Source organism: Atractosteus spatula, chromosome 4 (genome assembly GCF_055471065.1).
Source record: "Atractosteus spatula isolate fAtrSpa1 chromosome 4, fAtrSpa1.hap1, whole genome shotgun sequence".
Classification (NCBI taxonomy): domain Eukaryota; kingdom Metazoa; phylum Chordata; class Actinopteri; order Semionotiformes; family Lepisosteidae; genus Atractosteus; species Atractosteus spatula.
The window spans coordinates 4,054,327-4,080,017 of record NC_142709.1 but is presented as its reverse complement, the minus strand read 5'-3'; the positions used below and the strand labels follow the sequence as shown (position 1 = coordinate 4,080,017).

At 44.6% G+C, this 25,691-nt stretch overlaps 1 protein-coding gene across 1 annotated transcript; it reads left to right on the top strand.

Moving 5' to 3' along the window:
- The first annotated feature begins 35 nt into the window (after window positions 1-35).
- Window positions 36-25,691, top strand: fam124a (family with sequence similarity 124 member A). The gene is made up of 4 exons (XM_088914974.1): window positions 36-278; window positions 6,640-6,671; window positions 15,714-16,456; window positions 24,624-25,691. Exons 1-4 carry the CDS (start codon window positions 205-207, stop codon window positions 25,356-25,358), a joined length of 1,584 nt encoding a protein of 527 aa, XP_088771100.1. The 5' UTR covers window positions 36-204; the 3' UTR covers window positions 25,359-25,691.

The following is a 25,691-nucleotide window of genomic DNA, read 5'->3' as shown; positions in this document are numbered from 1 at the left end:
GCCGGCTGTGAGTGACAGAGGCGTCGCCTCTCGGCAGTGACGCAGCGCACCCCAGCCGAAGCGCAGCCTGTTGAGCTGCCGGGAGAGGGCTAAGCTCCGCGGTCCTGCTCCTGTCAGCTTCGGGACGGAAAACTTCTTTTTTTTTAAACTCCAAAAGGACATCTCGGCACGCGTCAGGCTGAAGGGAAGAGCGCGAGTGAAATCATGTCTTGGTGCTCCGAGATGGAGAAGAACTCCACCGAGGATGATTGTGGGGACTCGGGAGCCGAGACCGGAGGGTGAGTCGAGACTAGCGGGGTACAGCGGACTACAAGGGTGAAAATGTTCTGCTCGCTGGCTGCAGCCTTTTTTCTCTTCTCTCCCTGTCGCAATCACTTGGACTGATACTGGGAAAAGACGGGCATAACAGAGCAGCCGCGTTTAGTTTACAGATCCTTCTGTCTTCAAAACCACGTTAAGGTATTTTGACAGCGCACAGGCTGACGTAATGTTCCATCTCGAAATTGTTTATAAGCACCAGAGAACTTTAATCACTTTTTAAAAGCCGCAGTTCATTAGCTGAAGGATAACATCATCCACCTGCTGTGCGCAGTCACAAAGCAACAAACATCTGGCTAAATCCGGGCTCCATGTCGTATAATAACGTTATGATGTATTAGCATAGATGCGCGGTTTTGTGGAAATACATACGACGCAAAAGGATTTAACGTTCTGACATGTATTTACTGTCCGTTTGCAGCTTTGGTTACTAAGCAAAGATGATTGGGTCTGTTCCTGGTGTACTGCTAGGTATGTGGCTGTTACAGCAGTTTATGAGTGTGCTGGCGAAGGTGGTTCTGTGTGTGTTAGTAAGTGTAGAGCAGGGGTGGCCAGCCTTGGCACTTGGTTTCATTTTGAGCCTCCCAATGAATTCATTACTGAATTGATTCTTAATTGCTTAATTAATCCTGGTGCTGAAGACCACTCAGATAATACAGTAGGATTGTCTTTAGGATGCAGTGGAATTGAAGAGCCAAGGTAGACCACCCTCTGTTTTAGAGACTAGCAGTCTGTAGGATGTTGACGTGCTGTGATTACGTCCTTGATTCTTCGTGAGTGTAATGAAGAGGGAAATGACAGCTGTGTTAATTTTAGGCATGCACTCCCGGTACCATACAGTTCGGTTTGATTCACAGCCCTGTAGTTTCATGTGACCACCTGTCAAGCACACATTATTGATGTACACTTGAAGTGTACTTCAAGTGGAAATCTCAATTGGTAAACATTCTTCCCTTTTTATGTTTCTCTTTATTTTCAGTCTCATAGTGAGGTTATTTTGCTTTCTATTATTTTATTCTACTTTTTTCATGGCTTAAGCAATAATAAAACTGAGATAGCAGTGAAAAGCTCATTGTCCAAGTCTGTGACTGGTCGACAGAGATGCCTCTCCAGATGGCCAGTGACAGCACACATCCTCTTTAAAAAAAATAAAACACACACCCCGATCATTTTGGTACCCGCTGTGCCACCGTCATTATGCAGATTTGCTGGATAATCCTTTGAGAAACAATGGTTTCCTGATTAGTGTCAGAATGAGCATGTTTGTTTTTCTGTCCTATTCTTCTAATAGAATGCTTTGTATTTTACTTTCACACGATATCAGGTTGTTTATTGGCTTTCTCTCATCTGTGCAAAATTTATTGCTTGAAATATTTGCTGATGTTTAGCTGTGTATTAAAAGACGTGTTTCTAGCAGGTATAAGGTCATCTAAAATGTTCCTTTTCCCTGAGATTAATGGATGACAGAGAAATTCTGTATAGCAAACAGTTTTCTAAAGATTGTAAGGTTTATTTAATCAAAACCTTAACCTGTAAGTGTCATGAATTAGCCCAACAGTTATTAAGTATCCATAGTATTAGTTTTTCAGGCAAGGCCTTTTTTTGTTAGGTTTGTATTCATTAAAAGCACATGACATATTTTGGCATTATTGCGTTTTCTTATGTAGAGAGTTGATAGAACATAAAATAGAACATAAAATACAATGAAGGGAAAATAGAGGCTGTTTTTAATCTGGGTTCAGGTGATGTACCTCTTTATGTGCATTTTATTAGTGGGATCCTAAAAATTCATGACCAAATTGCGTAGGTTACTGCCGTGGGTGACTCATAACAATGTTTTTAGTTGTCAATTCCAATAAGGGAAAGATATAATAGTTTAGATAGCAAAACTGTGTGTTGGGGCACCTGTTGATGATCTAAAAATTAAATGTATCTGAGTATTTTACGTCCACCAGGAACACCTTGTGTTCCCCCAGATTCTGCAGCATTCTGGAGTGCATGAGTATGATTTGGCACAACACTGGAATCTTCTAAACATTTGGGCCTGAAGTTCAAAGGCAGAACATTAATGAGATGTGCCAGCTGACTGCACTGCGCATTGCACCTTGTGAGCTGGACAGGCACTCAGTGTAAATTGGAAGCTTAGGACAAACATTGTTTTGCTAATCCAATCAGAAGAGAGTCTCTGGACAGACTCCTTCTCTGCCTTTCCCAAATGGGTTTGATGAGGACTTAGAACATTTTGTAATGCAGGATAATAGGATGTTAGCCAGCTTATTCATGGACACACACTCAATCCACTTGACCAGCAGGTTTCCAAAAATAATTAAGTAAATGCAATGTTTAACTTAAACTGCCAGAACAGTTGTATTCAGCAGAAGCCATCAGTTTGTGGTATGATGGGAAAAAGAGTAAAGTTGAAAAGAACAAATAAGTTATAAGAAAATCCAATAAAGGGCTTAGTCACCCATCCCTGTAGTTAGGTATGTTTGAAAAATGGCAGTGGCATGCTTTGGGACATACAGGAATCTGACACTGCTGTTTATCTTCATGTCTAATGAAAAAGGAAATCGTATCAATATTGGCATCATTTAAAATATGCAGGATGTTTTTCAAGAGAATATTCAGATAGCCATAACCACATGTTCAGGCACATAACAGTTTTCAGACAGGGTGGGTAGGACAGTTTTTCAACAAATGTTTTCTGATCAAAAAGTCTTCAGATTACCCTTGAAAGTTGAAACACAGTTATAGCTTTAAAGTAAGCCTTCATTCGTGCAGACACCAGAACAGAATCCTGATGGCAACAAAGAACTTGAAGGTTTCTGTATCTGACCTGTGAGCAGCGACTATGAACTCCAATAACCAATATCACAGCCTTCAGTTTCATTTGTTTCAAGTTTTGCATTCATTTAACCTTTCAATATTCTACATGCAGAACAAAAAATGTCTTATTTTACCATGGAACACATAACTGAATATATGTTTAGGATTAAGAATTTAAATCTTTTAACAGGGTTACTTCAGCAGAAATATTTTCAGATTGCGATATTTCAGCATGTCCTTGTAAACGTGTAAAAGCCGTGTGGAAGTAGATTTTGTACACTGTAAGACATGGACTAACAAGGGGGGATCTGTTATGTTTGCAGAATCGATTATGGAGTTGTCTTTCTAAGGTATTTGTGTTTGGGATTATGCAGAAAGAAAGCAGCACACAAGAGGTGTTAATCCTTTGTCCTAAATCTCTCTTTCCTGTCCTCTTCATTATCAATTGAGACAGTGTTGCATGCCATTCCGAACTTGTAATCTTTTTCCAGAAGTTTTCCCCTTAATTAAAAGGAATCATTATTGTTCACAGACCAATCTGTTGTTAAGAACTCCATGTGAGAAGACAGGGGCCTGTTCTATCAGGACATCTAGTGAAAAATTCTCAAAATGTAAAACCAGCTAACACCAAGTTAACGCCAATTTTTTTCCTTGAGCAAGAGCCTGAAAAAAACGTTTGTCTATTTAAATAAAAGATACTTGTCCTTGTATTATCTTTAAACTCACAATAGTGTCACTCAGAAATCATAGTGAATCATAATTTGTCAGTTTCTTTAATGACACAAATATTTCAGGAAATTTCTATCTTCAAAAGATTTGGACAGGTTCCAGTATAAGAGATTTTCTTCAGATCTCTATAATGTTAAGGTGATCTGGTCACCAAGAAGAGTAAGGTTGACCATGAAAATGAGTCCTTTTTGCTCCTGTTCTACGAATCATCAAGGTCCTTCTTTTTGGTGTGTGCAACAGACTGGAATGCAAAATGTAAATAGAAAAGCAGAGAAGAAGGTGCAGCCCCAACACTAAATCACAGCCTCACTCCTCCGAGAACGTGAGCTCCACACTTCCAGACCCTGAGGAGTTAGCAGAGCTAGACAGAGAGCTTCAGTCTACGAAGTATTATCACTTTCAGTCTGCTTGGGGGAAGAGCTCTTTAAACACGCCAGACAAAAAATATACAACTCACTCCCTGCCTCAAAGAAAGCAGGAAACTGAGTATGCTGCCTGGTGCTACTTCAAATTCCCCATGACAGTGGAAACAGGAATTGCTCTGTTGGGGCGGAAAAGAAAAATTGATGCATGTGGACCTGTGTTTTGTTCATTGTTCTGTAAACTGGTGTCAAACCTCTTCTAAAAGTCCTGACATATTTTTGGAACAAGTCTAAAACAAACACTAGGACATTAAACATTCGACTCTTATGAAGGAGGGTGCACTCCATTGAGTGCCTCCAAACTGGAATTCAAACCCTCTTTTTTGGGACCCAATAGGACCCAATCACTCCTGTGTAGTACTGCAGATAATGTCAAAAAATGTCTGAATGCCCTGCTAAAAGAATTCTGTTAACTAAGTTTCAATCAAGGAATATTCCAAAATGGACAGAAAGGCCACGTATAGGTCATATACATATTATAGTACAGATACTTTACTAGGTGTATACAGACACCCCTTTTTATCCAAATCCCGAGTTAGCAGAGGTGAATTGAATGAACACTGCGTTATTAAGCGTGCTCACCGTTAGTTTACAATTTGAGTGGAAGATTTTTGTTACAGCGCCCAAAGCTCCCCAACACCGTGCCAGACAGAACCAACGGGCCTTCCACATCGTCTGTTTTTAAATGAGTGTTCATGTGCAGGTGAATCCGACAGTCGGCCCAAACATCATCGAAAAACCAGCTGCAAAAAGTGAAAATGCTACAGGGTCCCGCACTCCTACAAAAACAGACAGACTCCAAGCACCAGCAGCAGTGTTCTCAAAATGTTTCGTTTGTTATCTATGGCTTTTTAGGTCAGTAGGAGGGAAAAAGGTGTTTCACCGAAGTCTTGGCGTTGGGCTTTCTTTTTGTGGAGTCGTCTGGCTAAAATGTTAGTTAAGAATAACAAAAGAGTAAATATGTTGAGTATGCAATCTCAACATGTCCTAACTCACAAGCCCCAGTTTTTCAACTTGATATCGAGTGTTCTGAAATCTAGCCTGAGAACGTTTTAGGAAGGATTTTAAGAACGTTTTTTCTCTCCCGTGTTCGTCTTCTTAAGGTGGCGTTTTAATGCTGCAAAGAACAAAAAAAGTGTTTTTTTTAATACATGCAGGGATACAAGAGGAAATATGGAGAACGAAGCGTGTGGTGCAGAGAAAACGTTTATGAGGTATTATGAGATCATCTGGAACAGAAGGGACTTCTGTGTGCTGACAGGTTCTACCTGAACCAGAGGAGGACCGCTGCACTGGGGGCAGTACTGAGCAGCTGAAGAGTATTTAGACCAGTAACCCGCAGGATAATTCTAGGGGGATCAAGAAAGATTGGGGCCACACTGAGAACAAACTTAAACCGAATAACACCTCCCATTCTTAAACAGCTCAGTGGTAGAAGCATCATGGGTAAAAGGCAGTCACTGTAGGCCACCACAGTAACAGATAAACAGTCCTGTGGGAATAGCTGACTGGGGGAAGATGATATGGATGAGTCTAAAATGAATGGATATACTTTTATTGGGTGATAGGCAGGGAAGAAGGTACTGGTGGGGTGGGCTTATAAATCCAAAAATCCCTGCAAGCTAGGTACCACAAGCAAGAGGGTTTAGGCCGTGTAAATGGCTATTAGGGTTCAATCAGTGTTAACACTAGGTACAGTACCTAATGTAGACACAGGGGCAAGTAAGCTACCGAATGATGAGATCAGGAAGGAATGTAGCAAAGGCAATGTTACTGTATGTTAATGGGAGATTTTAATGGTCCATGTATAATTAAGGACGCTCTAATGAGCATAACAGAAGCCGAAATGGATATGGCTGGAGTGGATAATGATTGCTTCTTGGCCCCATTTGGAAAGAAAACTACTAGGAAGCTGTTATTGGCTTTTTCTAACACCCATAGGGCAGTAGATGTGATAGAACAAGTGGGATAGCGTGAACATAGTTTGATCATGTTAATGTATATTGTTAAATCGTGAAACCATTAGTGATCTGTTTTGGGTATTAAGACTTGAGGTGGAATCAAAACCTCCAGACACACCAGGCCTTCAGGACCAGGATTGCCAATCCTTGATGTAAAGAGTTCCCCACAGAAGCAGCTATTTCTTTTACTCTCACTGGCATTTGGGAATAAATCACTTGTGTCAACTGTACTCGGGGGTCCAGACCAGGGTCTATCCCAACTTGTGCTATTGTCTGCCTGTCTGGGCTCCAGCTCTCTGTGACCTTGTGTTGAACTAAACTGTTATTGAAAATGGATTGATAGATGGGTGTACTCAGGGGCCGAACTGTTCTTTCTGTTGCAGGTCTGACTACAGCCCAATGTCTTCTGCTAGCAGTAAGTAAACTTTCTTTCTTGTTCATGCTTGGTTTCCGCATCCGGCATCGTCAATGTTTAAATCATCTGCACCTAAAATGTGAAGTTACACCTTTCAGGGGGACTCTGCATCTCTTTGTCTCCAATAACAGAGAGCAGATTTGGTTTCTCTATGCATGCGTGAGTTCTGCAAAATTACCTTCAAACTGTGCAGCCGACCTGTACCCGTCTTCTCTGAGGCATGCAGAATGGGCGGCTGTAGCTCTTAACAATCACAGCCTTGGTTTCATTTTGTAAAAGCCCGGCGTGTTCCACATGTGCATTGTGACCTTACTGCTGCTGCCACGGCTAGTGTGGATCACAATACAGGGATTATGTCCAATATTAGACCATTAATCTCTGCTCTAGGAAATGGAATTAACCTAAATGAAGAACAGGAAACCCAGGCCACTGACAAAAGCACAAACCCGATTTTTGTGTTTTTCCTGTTAAATCCTGGCTGTGTCTACTCTGTATTGTCTTTGGGCATTACTCAGTAGCAGGTGACCACAGTGGCTTCCAGCACAGTGCTCTTCCAAACTCTGCTGGGACCCTGCACAACAATGATGTGTCATTCCTCTTTGTTTCCTGAAGATGGACCAGTCAAACGCTTAAGTGAAAACTTTGCTGAAAGTAGTTGTATTGTTTTGAAAAAAGGACAAGGAAAAGTGGTGTTCAGCTAATTAAATACAGTTTGCACTGAAGGCAATATATCATGCTTTCTTGTGTTTTGGTTTTGGCCCGGATGAGGGTCTCCACCCTGTAGCTCTCTCTCAGCTCAAAAGCTCTGCAAATTCCAATAACTTTCTCCCCTCCCTCTGCCACAAGCACTGAAGGGCCTTCTTTCATTTCTGTACTTCAAAATCAACTGGAACTGTTGGTGACGTATAACTGTTATTTCAGTCTGCTGAAGTAATTGTTCTTTCTAAAATTCTGGTGCTACTGTATGTTTTTCTCCACTGAAGGCAGTGCTGTGTGGAGCAGTTCAAGAGGGCAGCTGTGTCAGCACGCGTAGGCTGCAAAGGAACAAGTAAAGGTTTTTTCCCTGCAGGAAAGCGAGGAAAAGAAACACAGTGTTTCGGCTGTTGTGCCATCTTCAGGTGTAAAGAACTGTAGGTGGACTCCAGTTGCATCACAGAACTTACCATAAGCATCACCCCACTCTGAGAAGCTCTGGTCTTTCTATAGTTTGTTTTCTGCCACATTGGAAGCACGGATCCATGCATCTGAGGGCAGACGCTGGAATGCCGGATCCTCTAACACTTTGTTTCTCTCGAGTGGGGCAGCTGTGCTTTTCTTTCAAGCGCAGGACCCTTTGGCCTACAATTGCCGACCTTTGCCTACTGGGGCAACTGAGCTGTCACTTTTATTGATATCTTCGGCTCTGCTGGCCTACTTGCAGATCGGGGGTTAACCTAAATAAACAGAGACAGCCCCTGCTCTGTGCCGTGCCTGCCTTCTTTAAATTCGCTGGGCCTGTTTTCACAGCGGGCTTCTGGAAATGTGCTGACAGTCAGACATATAGGCAGGGATGTCCATCCTGTCTGCAGAACACAATTAATCACGGTAACGTGTTTATCTGTGAGGGAGGAGAAAACCAAGAGGGGCTTTTCCCAGGCACACAAATCCTGTCTGCTCTTCACAGGCCGATCACTGCGGTCCTTTCCTTTCTCCAAGAAAGCATCAAGCATCCGAAGTGACAGGAAACAGACTTGTTTTCAAAGACCGTACATTGAAGCCTAGTTTTCTGCAAGTTAAATGTATCGTCTCTGTGTGTATTGTAACACTAGAAAAGGAATTTTCCACTTTGTGCGTTTTTTAACAAGATGGCCAAAATTAGAACTTCAGTGAATTAGCACAGGCAATTTGCAGCTCTTGTTAAAAATGCTAATTGACTACACTTAAAGTTATTTATGACAAAAACCTCAGTATTGGGTTTATTATCCCTGCGGTAGATTACATCTAAGGTTTAGAACAGGCAATTTGCTTTTGGGGAATAGTGGGTAATTTGATATCCGTAACTTGAGATCCATCTGAGGAATGTTGCTTTCATTGAGCTGCCGCCACAGAGAAAACAAAACAAAACTTGGGGTTTTAGGGGGTATGGGGGGGGGAGGGGGGGGGTTGCTGTTCCTCTGATTATACCAAATTTTGTGCAATTTGCTTCGATGTTGCAGGAGTTAGCAGAAGACCTTCCTCGGGCTCTGTTTATTCAGGTCCGCAGAGACGAAATCAATGGGCCTGCTGTACTGTTCACACAGCAGTGAACACGGTTGGCCATGCCACGCACTCTCTCGATACTGTTTGTATTTACAGCAGAACATTTGACTTCTGCTTTAACAGTCTTTCTGCTCACTTATATAATATCGTTACTGCTCTGCTTCATATTGTGTTTTGTGCCTTGTTACAAACACTGACCTAGATTCTTGTGTACATGTGCTTTTGTACTTACTGCTGGGTAAGGCTGAAATATTGAGCAAAGGTTGCCAGGTTCTGGGGGTTGGGATGGGGAGTAAAATTACAAGAGATTTTCATTTTATCATGATTAACCATCGCTCTCGTCCTCAGATTTTTGGGACCTTACGAACACATACTGTACTTTATCCTCTGTCTGGGAAAAGAACGATCATTCTTAGTGAAACCAACGCTGTGCTGTACACTGCCCTTTTATCCTATATTTCGCTTTTCAGTAAAGTCAAAAAGCTGTGAAATCAGCTTGTATCATTACGCTCCTCGCTTGAGTTTATGAGAAACATATGTAGCTGTTTATTTTAATTACTGCGAGATGTTCTCAGCACAGGCTGAGCTTTATTTTCTTCTGCAGAAAGAGCTTTTATTGCTGCAAGGATGAAGTCTGGAGTATGAATTGCATATAAGAGCTCTGTGAATCCTGGGAGAGAATGAGCTGATTAACCCATTGTTTCCCGTACAGCACCAAAGCAAGCTACAGTAGGTGCATCATCTGCAGCTGCAGTGTCTGAGTTTGTTTTCAGGCCTGTCAGAGAGAGGAGTGCACTTAAAGTGCCAGTTTCCGTTTGGCAGTGTGCTCTAACACAGTTCCGCTAGGAGAGGAAGTTCGCATCATAATCCGGTTTGACAGTGAACAGGAGTTATTTCAAGCTTATGTTCTGTATATACAGTAACAATCCTGCATAAAAAAGCAAGTTACTTAGTATATTTGTAAATGCTTAAAAAATCCAAGAATCTGCCCCCAACTCACTGAAAACCGTTGAGGTGCTGTTAAATGACAAATCACACATAAATCAAGAGAACAGTTAAATTTAACTAGTGTTGCATTTTAAAATCTTATGTTTTAACTGGTTTATTTGACGTTCATCAAACATTGGGCAGGGGACAAATGTCAGATTTTCACGTAAAATTAAAGCTTTAACCTTTTGATTTACAGTATTACGCTTTTTCCCTAATTTCTAAAAAATTGAACAAAGCTTCTATAAACTTTGTTGCACATGTTTGGCAGCAGAGACATTTGCAAGCTGTCAGTATAACAAATATGAGAGGTTATACAGCTCTTTCACATGCAAACACTTCAGCTCATTCTGGGCAGTGTTTGGAGACCGTGCCACGCTCTGTGTGTTAGGTTAGCTGCATTAGAATATGTTGAGATATTTAATTGGTGTTTCACATAAAATATTAAAGATCTTTATTTCATACTTTTCTTCTTTCTATTTTCTCACTAAAGTCACATGCTTGTGTCAGTTTCATGCTCTCAACTTTTTTAAATTTCTTTCAAACACTCCTTTTCGAAAGACTCTCCTCCTCAGGAATTGAATGATCAGGAAACACACACACAATGACAACACCCCCAAAGGAGCAGCACCCTTTTCCCACTATCTTAATTCCCCCAGCAGTGCTGTTCTGTACAGTCGTCCTTCAGAATCGTAGGATTCCTTCACCAAGCCATTGTAGGGCACCAGGACCAGAGCGGTAGGCAGCTCCGTTTGAACATCATTAGACAAGGCGAGGGTGAGGGCCAGCTGGCACCAGGCGAGGGAGACCGGCCACTGCCATCGATGTGTAATCGTTCTCTGGGGGACGGTAGCGTCAGCCAGCCACACCCTTTTCTGTCGGTGTATTAGGTCAATTTACTGGTGGGTTCTGGCATTCAGCAGTAAGACGTGAGGAGATGAAGGAACACTCCACTTTAGCACTATAATAATAATAATTCATAATAATTGCTTACACTTATATAGCACTTTTCTGGACACTCCACTCAAAGCGCTCTACAGGTGATGGGGATCCCCTCCACCACCACCAGTGTGCAGCCCCACCTGGATGATGTGATGCAGTCATAGTGCACCAGAACGCTCCCCACACACACCAGCTCTCAGTGGGGAGGAGAGCAGAGTAATGAAGCCAGTTCAGAGATGGGGATTATTAGGAGTCCATGATTGGTAAGAGCCAATGGGAAACTGTGGACAGTGTCATACATATCCTTCTCCCAGACACTGGAACATCTGTGCATTCCCTGACCATATGGAAAAATTGTGCCTGTAGCTCCCTGGGAAAACAGAATACTCTTTCGGGTGCCAGTAATATGCGTAAGAAAATGTTCCTGAGGGGTTAAGTAGGTTCTGTGTGATGAAGTTGGAATACATCAACTTGTGAAAGAGATTTTTAAATGCATAATTCAGATGACTCCAACTAGTATCCCGAGAGATGCTCCCTTCTACCAGAGATAAGTCTCTTTTCCAACTATCGTTGATCCTCAGTGCTTTATGCAAAGAATAAAACTAGGACACTCATCCCAAAATCCTCTCCCCCGCCTCTAACACAAAGGGTGGATAGGGACTTCTGTGTCCCAGGGAGCTCCATGTTTGCAGAACAAAGACGTTTGCAAAAAAGAAATGATTTTGATATAGCATGAGTGGAGTTCACGGAAGGTACTATACATCCCTAACAGTGTCTGAAACGTTATTAATTCCCTTATTTGAGAATTGTGAAAAGACGGAAGGACACCCTCCCCAGATAAGAGACTTGCATTATAAAAACTGGAGAATGCGAAAACCATTTTGCTCTGATTTTAATGTTGTGCCATTGACGCCATACTGCAATTAGGTACAAAACACTGGGGTCAGAGAACAGCAGCAAAACACAATATGTCAGAGAACAGCAGCAACCTGTTATAACCTTGGGGGAGAGTTCTTCTGAAGTTGTTGACATGAAGCTGCAGCTCCGTTATCTAACCAAACCCAGTCTGGACGCAGCACCAATGACCGGGAATACATCTTTCGACGTTTGAGTTGGAAGCTGTGTCAGCACGTGTAGGCTGCAAAGGAACAGGGAAAGGGTTTTCCATGCTGAAAGGCTGTGGAGCCTTCTTCAAGTGTCATATGACAAACGTTCTGCTGATTTCTAATGTTGTATTGTCGAAGAATTAACACATGGCCGTCTTTCCCCTCCACACAAACAAACTGTATTGGAATGTGAGATGTGTGGTGTTGTAGAAACCTTTTACCATTCTTCCTAAGTGTAGAGTCACTGTAGCTGGCTGTTTTGGAATGGCCTGTTGTGTTTCTCGCGTCTCAGATCGCAGTTAGAACCCACAATCAAAAAGACTTTCAGTAGTTGCGCCAGTCAGGAAGCCTGTAAAAAGCTTATATTTGAAATCTTACTTGATAAATGCAGTCTGAGTCGTTTAATTGTTGAGGATTTTTAGAAATCTGAAACAGATTGTTTGCGGTGTTGTGTTGTTCATGCCTACAATTAGCCATTTAGTAGCTTTAAATGCAACATCATGTAGGTCTTTCATCGCACAATGCATCAGTTAGAATCTTACCTTCAAAATCCCATCTTTTTTTCCTGCTCTGTGAGCTTTATTGAACTTTTTATTTATATGTCGCTAAACGTAGTGGTTTTATTTTTTCATCAAGATTTGAAATAAAAAAAATGTTAAATGAACGCTAAATGCATTACAGTTGCTCTGAAAGAAACTTCAGAAGGAGCCACTTAAAGAAGCCCGGGTTTTGGGCAGGGATTAGCACTGCAATCTGTGACTGTCTGCCTGGTTAATTTGGACATCTTTTCTTTCCAAATGGCATGCCAGCAAGATTGTAATGACCTGTGAGACTGAGATCCCTACCTCACAATTCTAAGATTGAGAAACACAGCTGCACAAATTGAAACAATGGTATTGTTGCCTGTGATTTGCTTTTAGCCTGGCCAGTACAGCCTTTTAAAAATTGCATACGTTTTCCTTGTGTTTTTATTCAATGTGTACAAATATAACTGTTTTAAGTTAGGTGTTTCCTTTTGCTTTTTATTCATGGTGTACAAATATAACTGGTTTATGTCTGTTTTGTTGTTGTAAAAGAGCAACATTTCCTTCTATACAACATGCTTGTAAAACAGTATAAAAACATTGTAGCCATTCAAAGGCTGAGGGTCTCTTCTTAAATTTCAGCTGCCAGTTGTTTTTAATTACTTTTACAGACATGTATAATAAAGGCTTGCCTGACATACAGTACCACAGCCTTAATTAAGCTTATGGGACCAATCATAAACAACTAAATGTTGAAACATGAACCCTCTTCAATTATCTTACATTGTTTCTATGTGGGGCACTATGCCAGTAAGATATTTTTACCTAGCACTGAAAAAGTTAATCATTGCTACTCAACAGGACACTGAGATTTTGCAAATACAGATTATCATTTGCTGTTTTTTTTTTGCAGTTTGGCCTTTGTCTTTTGTTATTCTTGCTTTTGAGATCTCTTCAGGCAAGCCCTTTCCTTTCCAGATTAAAAACAGGTTGTTTAACAAATCAGCAGTTCTGTTTAATACTTCACTGCCCACAATTCTGCTCACTGACAGATTCTTATGTCATCTTGTATTGAGTCTGCCATTTTGATGGCTCTCTGCTGCTGAGCGTCTAGGCTGCTGTGGGCCCTGACGAGACCCTCTATGTTGTAAGAGAGGAAACAGGCAGGGTAATACGATCAATGTGGATATACTCACTTTTTCCTGCCATGATTAGTGTAAATAAACCCTTCATTGTCTCCTTATTGTGTCTGGTTTAATTTTAATGATTACCCACATATGCCTTTTTTTTTTGCCTTTGCAAGGCATTGAGTGGCTCTTAAAGCCTGAAGTATAGTTTCACCAAGTCTTCTGAAGTTGAGGCAAAAAAACATCCCAAATGTTAGAGGTCATGGCCTCTAACAAGGCAAAATGAATTTCCACAGAAGAGGACTGTGTTGTACTATCAATTCGTTTGATAAAACACAGACGTCCCGGGCTCAAGTGACTCGACCAGTAAAGGTGCTGTGTCAGATTTAGGCCCTTTCGCTTGCTGACAGAGCAGGATTCTCCCAGCAGGCTTCAGTGAGTCGGGGACTCCAGCTTCCTGTGCAGCAGCAGTGCTATGACCTGCCAGATCTTCTGCGCTTGCCGTGAGGAAGCCAGGTCAATGCTGCTCATCCAGCCAGTGCTTGCTCTCCTGCACGAGGCTGCGGAGCCCGCAGTGAGAGAACGATTGACTGAGAGCATCTTCCGTCCTGCTGCTTTGTGCCTGTGCTGTGAGGAGAGGGACAGTCTGAGTAGGTTACAGTAAGCCCCAGTGACTGTGCCCACAAAGGCCGGGGAGAGTTGTGCCAGTCGTTGGTCTCTGTCTGAGAGATGAACAGCCACAGCCACCGATTTCTCCCCACACAACAAAAAAGGATTTTCTCCGCTGTTTGTCACCTAAGATCCTAACAACGGGTTTGGATCAGCACTCTGGTGGTCCTTGTAGTGGCTTTCCCCAAGCTCTGGTGGTTATCATGGGGAGGGACTTAGAATATAGAATACTAATGCTCTGTAGAGCAGATGACTTCCTCTGAGCCCTTCCAGAGCTCTGAGCCCTTATCGGACAGTCCAATTAATAATGCAGAAAAGGCACGCTTTCGTGATTCCTGAAACACACAACACATTTCTCTGGAGTTACTGTTATAATAATCTATTCAGAAGTATAGGTGGTAACACAGGAAGACAGAGCCTAATTTGTCAGACCTGTCCTACAGTATAGATGTGCTCCAGGACTGAACGATGTCCAGTACAGTGAACAGCAGGTGTTGTCCCACGCACATCCAAGACAGAAATTAAACCGGATAATATATTGTCGTTTAATAGGGTGAAATAGATAGAAATGAATTATATTGTTAGTTTAATAATTTGTGTTTTTGCTATTATTTCATCTTGACTGTTGTTCTAATGATTAAGTGTAATCCGTGATTGTCATAACACAAGTTCTGTCTCCAAGTCCTCCTTTTCACAGGGCAGTGCAGGGGCTACAGTGGGAAAAAACAAGTGGATAGACAATTCCTAATTCCAGATCTGGGAGGGTGGAAAATTGAAAGGAAATGAAAAATACAACAAATAGAACACTATAATTAATAATAATAATAATAATAATAATAATAATAATAATAATAATTCCTTACACTGATATACTGTAGTACTTTTCTGGACACTAGACTCAAAAGCACTTTACAGGTAATGGGGATCCCCTCCTCAAGCACCAGTGTGCAGCCCAACCTGGATGATGGGCCAGTACGCTCCCCACACACCAGCTCTCAGTGGGGAGAGGAACAGAGTGATAAAGCCAGTTCAGAGATGGGGATTATTAGGAGGCCATGATTGGTAAGGGCCAGGGGGAAATGTGGCCAGGACACCGGGGTTACACCCCTACTCTTTTCGAGAAATGCCCTGGGATTTTTAATGACCACAGAGAATCAGGACCTTGGTTTTACGTGTCATCCGAAAGACGACGCCTTTTTACAGGATAGTGTCCCCGTCACTATAGTGGGGCAGGGTGAGCACCCCCTACTGGTCCCAGTAGCAACCTTAGCTTTCCCAGGTGGTCTCCAGTGAGCACTGGCCAGGCTCACACCTGCTGAGCTTCAGTGGGCTGCCAGCTGGGAGCTGCAGGGTGATTCAACTGCACACTACTACACTTCACACTTCACACGCAGAGCACTGAAGAATGCCATTCATAGTAAGCTTCTGCCCTTGCCCTTTGCTCTCGAGGTGAGCTGTCCACGGGCGACCTGCAGGACCCCTTCCTGGTGAGCGTGCACATCATCACTGACCCGGGAAACGCCAAGGCCCTGCAGAAGGCGGCGGACAGCGTGCTCGCCTGGATCCACCCGGAGCTGCAGCTCTTCCGGGTGTCGGAGCGCGGGGCCTGGAGGAGGCCGAAGAGGCCCCGGCCGGGAGGAGGGGGCGGCCAGCCCTCTCTGGCCGTCATCCTCTTCCTGCAGGAGGAGTACGGCGAGGAGCAGGTCCTGCAGCTGCACCGCGCCCTGCGGGCCCCGCCGTGGCAGTACCACCACACCGAGAAGGTCAACGGGCGCCTGCTGCCCTACATGCCCTGCAGCCAGGACTTCTTCACCCTGGCCGCGGGCACGCCGCTCTGGGCGGTGCGGCCGGTGCACTACGGCAAGGAGATCGTGCGCTTCACCGTCTACTGCCGCCACGAGAACTTTGTTGACATGGTCAAGATGTACCAGCTGGTGCTGCAGAGGGAGCTCGCCCAGAGGAGGGAGGACTTCTGCTTCTTCGTGGTGTATGCCAGCCTGGACACGGAGGTGCAGCTCTCCCTGAAGAGGCTCCCCAGGGGCCAGAGCCCCGCCCCCACGGAGTCGGCCATCGTGGAGTTCCGCGTGCAGGACATCGGGCGGCTGGTGCCCCTGCTGCCCCACCCCTGCACCCCCATCAGCGAGGTGCGCTGGCAGACCGAGGACTACGACGGCAATAAGATCCTCCTGCAGGTAAGTGGGAAGCCCACGGCTTCGCACCTGCTTGTCTTTAGCCTGAGCTCCAGTCACACTTTTCACACCTGGAAGGGCTGCTTCCCCGCTCGCTGGCTCAGTTACGACACATGGCAGCTGCGTATCATGAGAAAGAAAATGCAGTTCTCTAGTTATACGCTATCTCGCATTTCCATATAGCGGTTTGCTACTGTAATATAAAAACGTTATAAATAAACGTGATCAAAATGTCTTGAAATGTAGTCAAAAGGTTAGGCTTTCAAGCAAATATATACTGTAGTAGTTCTTGTGAAGTGCAAATGATGACAGGATAAATTGCCTACGCATCTAAATTTTAGAAATATTCAATTTCCACGTTTGCCTATTGGATGACATTTCAGAAGCGTTTAAGCATCACTGCCAGATAACACTTCAGAGGTGTTCTGCAGTAAGCCCAGTGTCACCAGTGTAAATTTCAGCCACCTGAGTTGGAAGGTACAATACAGTGTATGGGTGCAATAATGGTATGAGACTGGGAGTAGTATCCTGGTCAAATCATTGTTTCTAGTTTCACAAAGAAAATAGCCCTCTGACAAAGACAAAGAGAATTAAACTCCTTCTATATAAAACACTTATGGTCACCTGATATCAGTGTCCTGAAGGAAAGACTCACGTAGCCGTGGAAAATACAATAAAAGTGCTAGAACCTCATGATTCAGTGCATGAATTTCTATTTCTATTCTATGTGTTTCTATTGTTAAGTGTGTCCATATTTGCTATTTGTGATGATGGGGGGGGGGGGGGTTCAGCGTGCTGCAGATCACCATGGGCGTCTTAAAATGCATCACGTAGCTGGTCTTGTCTAGATTGTTTAAAAAGCAGGCAAATACCATATATAATGCTTATGTAGCTAATATAGCACCATGCTCTGTGGCAGGAAACATGCAGTACTGAGCATGGAAAACAAATTAAAAGCTTGGATGCTAGACTGGAAATAAATCTTTGGAAGAGCTAAATCACGCAAAACAAACCAGCCTCTCAGTAAAATAACAAAAGGCCTTTTTTTATCTTTCCTCTCCCTCCAGGTAGCTATACTTTGCATCCTTTGTGCAAGCGTACAGATTATGATAACCTTGCATTCCTTCCAACATACACAGCTTTCAGGCTCATGGGTCAAATTAGTGCGCAGTACCAGGAAGCTGCTGAACTCCACTGCATCACCTGCTGAAACACGATCATTTCAAAATGTGTTTTCCATAAGCCGAGACTGTGAGGACGCATGAAAGCAAGGAGACCTCCTGAAGCTTTAGAGATATTAGCTCAGTGATGTGGTTTGCTTTGGCTAGCGCTGCATTCCTTTCCATCAGACCTAAATGTGGTGTGATGAATAGAGACTCCCTCGTCTCTCTTTGAGCACAGAGAGGTTTTGTAACAATACCTGCACTGGCGGCTTCAGAGGCACGTTTATCAGCCCACAGGGAATCTCACAACAGAACTCTGTCTGTCTGGACTTCTGGACTGGCTATCACTTACAGTGGGGATTTATATCAGCATGGAATTAGATAACAGCTTCTGAAATAAACGTGGATTAGTCTTAGGTGGGAACTGCTCCATTATGGAGATTGGAAAGTGTGTGCCTCTGCTGTTCTGATCCCATTTGGGTTGCTGATTTGGGCTCTCGCCCTGGCGTCTTGGGATGCTTTGCTTTGTCTACTGCCACATTGACTCAAGAGCATTTCGTTAAGGTGCAAAGTGTGAATGTAAAGGATTCCACAAGAGCTTCGGTGTGTGCTTCAAGTGGGTGGTCAAGCAATACACTGAGCTCCCAAAGCAGCAGTGACATTGATATGTGTAGAATATATTTTAAATTGAGTAGCCAAATTTTAGGAGAGACATTCTAGTATGTCCAGTGCATGCAGTATACTGTTTCAGATGAATTGTCAAAATGGTGTGAGGGGCCAGTAAAAATCAAAATGTAGATGTCACGACTTCAAATACATGTTTAAGTGGCTCATATAAAAGAGAGGATGAAATTTTAGCCATTGTTCTTATGCTAGTTTATAGCAGATATTTCTAGAGCTCCAGCCAATACTCACACGGACTGAAAATGTTCATTGAGAGTTTAGTCCTACAGTAGGGAGGTCTGGCTCGACCCGCTTGTCTGAGAGCTGTGGGACCAGGAGGCTGGGACCCCCTACAGAGTGAGGGGTGACCAAGGGGCAGCTGGACAGGGCAGATGGGCTGGAGGAGGGACGCAGGAGACAAGTGTGGAAAAGGAAAAGGGGAATTCAGATATTTTTCATATAGGAAATGACATTAGGTAATTATTATGAGTTAGGTGAATGAACTTGGCGGCTGTCATCTCTCCTGAACATTTGTTATCAACACCATTTAATATTTTTTGTGTATGTACAGTATGTGCCATTCCCACAAAGACTCTGCTGAACCTCTTTTTAGATCATTGTCAGGGCATCAGGCTCATCTTTATGTGCCACCTGCTGACAGACAGAATATCCCTAGACTCAGTGAATCTTCGTTTGCACACACTGCATCTGCTGCATGTATGATAAGCTCATTTATATCCTCGGCTTTTCGTAGAGACAAACAGCTGGTGTTTCACTTTGTAGTTCTGCTGTGACATGCACTAATAAGATAAGCGCAAGCCACCTTCTGAAAAGGGTCAGAAATGAACTTGGACTTCAAAAGGTTACCGGAACAGCTGATCTCAGGTGAAAGGAAAAGAGAGTTATCAATGTTATCAATAGAGTATGAAAGGAATGTTGTAGTATTAAATATTCTTCATGCAAACCACAAGATTAGCAATAATTCCTAAGAATAAGTAGAAAAAACTGTACTCATCAGTCACACAATGCTTCACATGTTGACATTTACACAATTTATTGCTTTTCCTTTTATGCTGTTTGCTAAATAAATGTTTTTGCATGTATTTTAAACAGCTAAATTGAACCCATTTTGATGTGAGGTCAGGCATTTGCTCTGCTGATTCTGAATCTGCTGAAAGAGATGTGCTGTTCTGCATTGCTTAATGTTGCATGAATAACTAACTGCTAGAACACTGGACCATTGTCAGCACAGGGACAGGGATCTCCGCGCTGAGACGTGCTTAGCACAAACTGTTTGAAATGCCAGGCTGAGCTTGGCAAAGGCAGAGCAAGGTAAGATAAAGGCACGAATGTTTCAGCCACAGCCACCAGCTGAGTGCAGCACTTCCTAACATGGTGAACAGCAGTACACTCCAGGCGGTCTATAAGATTGGGAAAGAAAAGAGTAATTTCACTCTTGATAAAAAATAACTGGAATATTGTAACTGTTACAAATAACTGGAATATTCACAGTTAGTTTAGTTTAGGTTTATTTTTTTTATTTCCAAAACCTTCCTTTGAGGGTTCTACATGACAAGTAGTAATGATTAAGTACTTTTAAAAAATGTTCATTTTTATTAATCAGTGAATGGGTTACCTTTCCTCAGGCACTGGCAAGCACAGAGCGTAGAGGATTGTCTGAGACCACAGCCCACATGGTCCTGTATATTTAAGATTTAAGAGTGTATTAATGCCCTGAGAGGAAAGTAAAGCACAGAGGAAGCTTGAAGAATAAGAACAGTTATGTCTCCCTGGGAATTATTATATAGCTCATTTCCCTCCGTTTTATTTTTAAAGAAAACACAGTAGAAGTCAGACGTGTGTTTTCTTGCCAGAGTGAAGGAAGCAGGGAGGTACAAGTATTGCTCAGAACATGTAAAAAAAGGGAATTAAACAGCTCTTAAAAGGAAAGATATTGTTGCTCTGTAATTAGCTAGGGAAAGACAAGGGCAGCCAGGTAAATTCCAGGGATTGAAGGAGTGCCCCATGCTGGACAGGCTGAAAGAACTGAGCAGGTGTAGTCTTGAATAGAGAAGAGTGTGAGGGGACATTGCACAAGTATGCAGACGGTACAATCCAGAAGGAAGTGGAAACGGACACGGGGAGGAGACGATGAGGAACTGGGCAGGTTGACAAACAGGGGGCGTGACGGCCGTGCGCTGGTGCTCAGGGGGGCGTGGCCATGGCGAACAAGTCCAGAGGGGTCCAGGGGGTCATCCAGGGCGAAGTCCAAAAGTCCAGAGCCGGGTGACCCATCCAAGACAAAATGAGACAAGATTTAAAAACCAGAGTGGGATCCGGTGCAGGGACGGGGAATAAAAACGGGTTAACGAGGCCAGGCGCTCCGGGCCCCCAGGTGGTCAGGACGCCGTGATGAAGCCTGTGCCGTCAGGTCACTCCAGGACCCGCTGGTAGGCGGGCTTCCGGGCGTCCATCTCCCAATGCTGAGCCCAGAAGAGTGAGAGCGCCAGGCTTAAATAAAGAGGGGCTGGACAGGAGGCAGGTGCACATATTCAACTACAAAGTGAAAGAGCAGGAGCGCCCTTAAGAGGAGGGATTACGATCGTGATAAAAACCTTCAGTGGCATTGACGAAGCCAACCCAGAGGAGTGAACACTGAGAGCAAACCACAAGGCACAAGTGCAATATTCTTGCAATGCAAAGGGTTGTGGGAGTTCAGGAACAAGCTACTTTTCCATGTTGCCGAAGACGATACCCTGGCTTCTTCCAGAAATGGCCGGATGTGATCCTCACAGTGTGCCCACCTTGTGAAAATAAAATGGTATATGATTGTGGTCTAGCCTGTTTGGTCAAAATAGCACACAGTGTAAACCGTTTTTGGCGATATTAATACGAAATTCAGTCACTCACTCCTCAGAGCGCAATGAAAAGACGAGAGCTCTGCGCTTCCTGATCTGACCCGGAATTTGAGTCGCTCTGCTTGCCGGCAGCAGTGCTTCCCAGACTTTGGCCCCAGTAGTGGCTGAGAAGAAGGCACAGGGCATCGCTGCCTTCACTGTGTCACCCGACTTCACTTGTCGGAGTGCACAGCTAACGGTAGCATGTTAGCTAGTGCTAGCCGAGCACTTGTGGGAAGAACTCCATGGGAAGAGGTAACAGAGAGGCAGAAACCATCCCTGCACTTATATGTGTGTCTCCAGGAGTTACCATTCTTAACGGGCGATGCGTCTTGTGAGTTTAACCGCAACCAAACCAGAAATGGATAACACTGTATCTCAACTTAACTGGGCTTTTGGGCAAAGATCTGCAAGGGCAAGCGTTTATTTACATTTGAACTGTCAGGTATCAGTAAGCAAATGTTTGAAGGATAATGTTAACTGTAGGTATGGGGATGTATTTTGATATACAGTACTAATACGAATTAAATCAATGCACTGCACATTGCATTTCGCTGCACAATAACAACCATTAATTTGACAGTGAGGTCAGTTGATAATAAACTGGGAAACTACTTGAAATCCGGGGCCGTCTGTCGGTGGAGGCTCCTGTTATATCGGGGGTTTACATTGATCTGTGTCCGTTACATTTCCCAACTGTCTGTCTAATTATAATGCTTCCTGCTGTAAACCTGCCAAAGAGTCATTAGGAGCCGGGGTGTGAGAGTGTCCACTGTCTACCCAAGCAGCACTGGGTCCTCAGCCCAGTTCACTACTAACTATCCAACAGGCTAGATGAATGGCCCCCTCTCAGGGGTGGAGTCTTAGCTACCCTGTCAACAGGTGGTACTGTAAAAGGCACAAAGCAAAGGATGACCTCAAGGTTTCTGACTGAGGACCAGAGGGAAGGCTTGGCTCACGCTCAGGAGTCGGACGCCAAAAACTCGAAAACTCTCTGAATACACGATGGTACCCTGGTGCTCGGTCTCGTTTGTCTCGTGTGTCAGTGTTTCCCCTGAGAGTGTGCCACTGTACTGCTGGGAGTAATAGACAGCAAGCAGCAGGCCTCCCCAACCAAGGGCCTCTGGCCGTTATAAGGGCCTGCCCTCCCTCTTCTGAAAGCAGCAGGTCTCTACTTCACAGATCGAACCTCTTTATTGATGAAGAAGAGGGGGAGGAAAGGAGAGGAGCCGTGTTAAACTGCGCTTCCTACTCAAACTTCATAAAATCTTGAGAAAACAGTTGGAGTTTCCGGTCTTTGCCAGTAGTGAGTGACGATGCTCAGAAACAGTCCATCAGGATGGACTGATTCTGCAATCAAAACTTTTCTTAATATTATGATTATGGTACTTGGTTAATTAAAAATACGTTTAGTGCTTACTCATACCAAAACTAGCTAGCCACTCTGGACAAGCGTTGGTTAATCTGCTGTGCTTGAGTAATTGAGTTCTATCTCCGAGGTACAACAAATACAATCCAGCCGTTTTGCGTTGGAAACTGTTTCCAGGGCCCAATTAGTGCTGAAGTAGAAAGTTGAGATGTTCTTAACTGGAAACAGGAGAGAAACAGTAGGTCGGATATTTTTTCTCCGTTATTCCAGCGGTGCACTGAGCCTAGTGATGTGATTGCAAAGAAGGTCACATTCCAATGAGAATTACAAGCAGGTCCATTCAAAACACTCCTCTGACTAAAAACAATGCAATCCGAATAAAACATTATTTGAAGAAACATGCCCATAAATAGGTCCTTTGCTTATTAGCGGTCTGATAGTCAGGCCAGTGTGGCCAATGTGGTGTAATACTTTGTCTGAAGGCTGTCCTATAAGCATTTCTGTCATTGAAACTCCGATCATCCCATTATTTACATTTTACAAAGCTATCCTATCAAGTGCTCAGCAATCTCTGAAGGCCACATGCCATGACATGCTTTGTTAATATGATTGTTTCATTTTGGGGATTTAAAGGAAAGACACCGTGTTTTGTCATGAAACGCTGTGTCGATTGCAGAGCAGGGCTTGAGGACACTGGGCAGCAGCAACGTCTTTACAGCTGTATGACCTGCTGCTTCCCAGGACTCAGCCACAGCCCACGTCAAGGGAGACAACACTGGCGAAAGGTCTCGGCAAGCTTCTCGCAGCTGGTGTGAGGACTGCACTCTGATATAACGGGTTCCAAATGTCGTGTGATTTGTGAGCTACCAGGTTTGATGAAAGGGGCAGTAAAAACAAGAAGCAGTAAAAACAGGTGTCACATTAAAATTAGAATCGCTGTAGCCAGAAGAGGGTACAGGAATCTTAAGAACGACAACAGCATTCACCACCAATTTATCACTAGCTTTATCAGAAGGCTGAAGGAATGAAACCGCCCTCCTAGCAGTGCCGATATGTCATTTTTCAGGTTGTTTTTTTTTTTAGAAAATTCTATCGGCGGTCACATTGCTGCACAGAAAGAGAGAAGAATGTTTTGCCAAGCACAGAGCTACATGTACAGTAATTACTCACCAAGGTTACTTCCAATTTCAAGGTGAATCAGAAACCAGTTCCTAACTGCGCTGGAGGATGTGAGTAGGAAAATAAGAGAAATGTTGTAGCAATGGCAAAAATAAAATCTCGCTCGTGCTGTAATCTCAGTTTCATCAGGAATCAGTAAGTAGATGAACATGGTCAATATTTAAATGTTAGACCACATCATTCACATAGAAATATATATTTTAAATTGCAATGTGGACTGTAATTTCTGGTATGTATAAAATGTCTTTATAAAATGTATGTATAAAATGAGTTACCATTTAGAGTGATGCACATATTTCATGCCAAACATCAATGTTTCATACTCCAGAATAAACCCTGCCTGCTCAGTGATGAAATATAGTTAATTTTATTAATAATGTTAGGTGAGCGACTGTGTTCAGAACCAGAGCTGGTAATTCAGAGTGAAGGCAAATACATTTAAAATACACTCCTGGAAGGCACAAATAGCACTAGAAATAAAACGATGCCTGAAAAGGGACTCTGTATTGTCCCTGCTGGGTTCAGTACAGATTCTTCTTTTCCCAGAACGTTTACCGGGTGGTAGTTTGCTGTACCAGCTGTAGAATCTGCAATGGAACAGAAAAATCGTCTGTGTGACATGTTTCCTCGATGGCTGCTGTGATCAGGCCCTGACTAGATCTGCCCGGAGCTGTGGGAGACCGAGCCGCAGCTGTTACAGTCTTGCTGCCCTTTCTATCCCACCTTTCGGAGTCTTTCCCCAGAATGAAATATTTCATGCTACGTGAACACTAGCGAACGGTATGAAGCCGTGCGGCTGTTGCTTTGATATGAAGACTGTCTCTCGGGCGTGAGCGTGAGGAATGGGCGATCTCCGTGCGCCCGCGGTAATCTGGCTCCTGTTTCTGTGGCCCCACCAGGTGCGAGGCTCCACCAGACTGTCCCGGCGGAGACACACGGTCGCCCAGTTCGCCCCCGCGGCTGCCGAGCCGCCCCCCGCCCCGCCGGCCGGCTGCCTCCACCAGGGCCGGGGCCCGGTCTCCTACAGGAACCGCCGGTACCACAGGACCGCCTCGCGGGCCCGGCAGCAGCACCGGCTCTCCCAGCAGGACCTGCCGGGCGTGAGCGGCGGGGAGCGGGAGGGGGAGGGGAGCCGGGGGCTCAGCGCGGAGCCCGCGGGGTCCTTCTGGACCGGCCACCGGACCCGCTCCCTCCTGTGCCTCCCGACCGCCCGCGACGGCCTCCTGGACCCCGGCTCCCGCTTCGACATCGACGCCCTGGTGGGGGCCGAGGAGACCGACGTGGACACGGGCCACAGGGTCGCTGGTGGGGACATGTCTGTCGTATCGGCCTACGCCCAGCCCCTGCAGAGGCCGCCCCCCCGGCCCAGGCCCCTCTCGGCGTCAGGCAACCCCGTCCCCTCCTTCGGGGGACTCTCGTGCGGACCGCGGCCCCCCCCGGGCTGCTCCCCCCTCCGGGACCGGGCCTCCTCACCGCGGCCCTTCTCTCCCCGGCCCCCGCGGCCCCACAGCGCCTCCCTCCTGCCCTGCTGGCGCCCTCCCTCCGCGGCAGACAGCGGCCAGGGGACAGAGACGCAGGACTGCGCCCCCGGAGGGGGACCGGCCGAAGAGGAGGAGCAGGAGTTCTTCATCTAGACCTGAGTGGCCTGGCTCACAGCGAGGAGAGGGGGGGGCTCAGTAATCGCTGCACAGCACCGAGGGAGCAGGAAGAAGCTCTACCCTGGACCACTCAGAAGAGAGGGGGGCCTGTTCCTGCCAGGAGTTGAAAAATTGATCTACACTCTTGCTGATGACATCTTTTTGAGCTTGTCTCGAGCACATAATTACCCAGGCCTGCCCTCCTGTTCTGAGAGAGGAGCGAGGGTGATGCGCTCTTCACTAGTCGCACTGTGACACTGTTAAGTGAAATGCAGTATTAGGCAGCTCTTGGAAAGCTCTAAATAAAAATGCACTAAGTATACTGAGAAA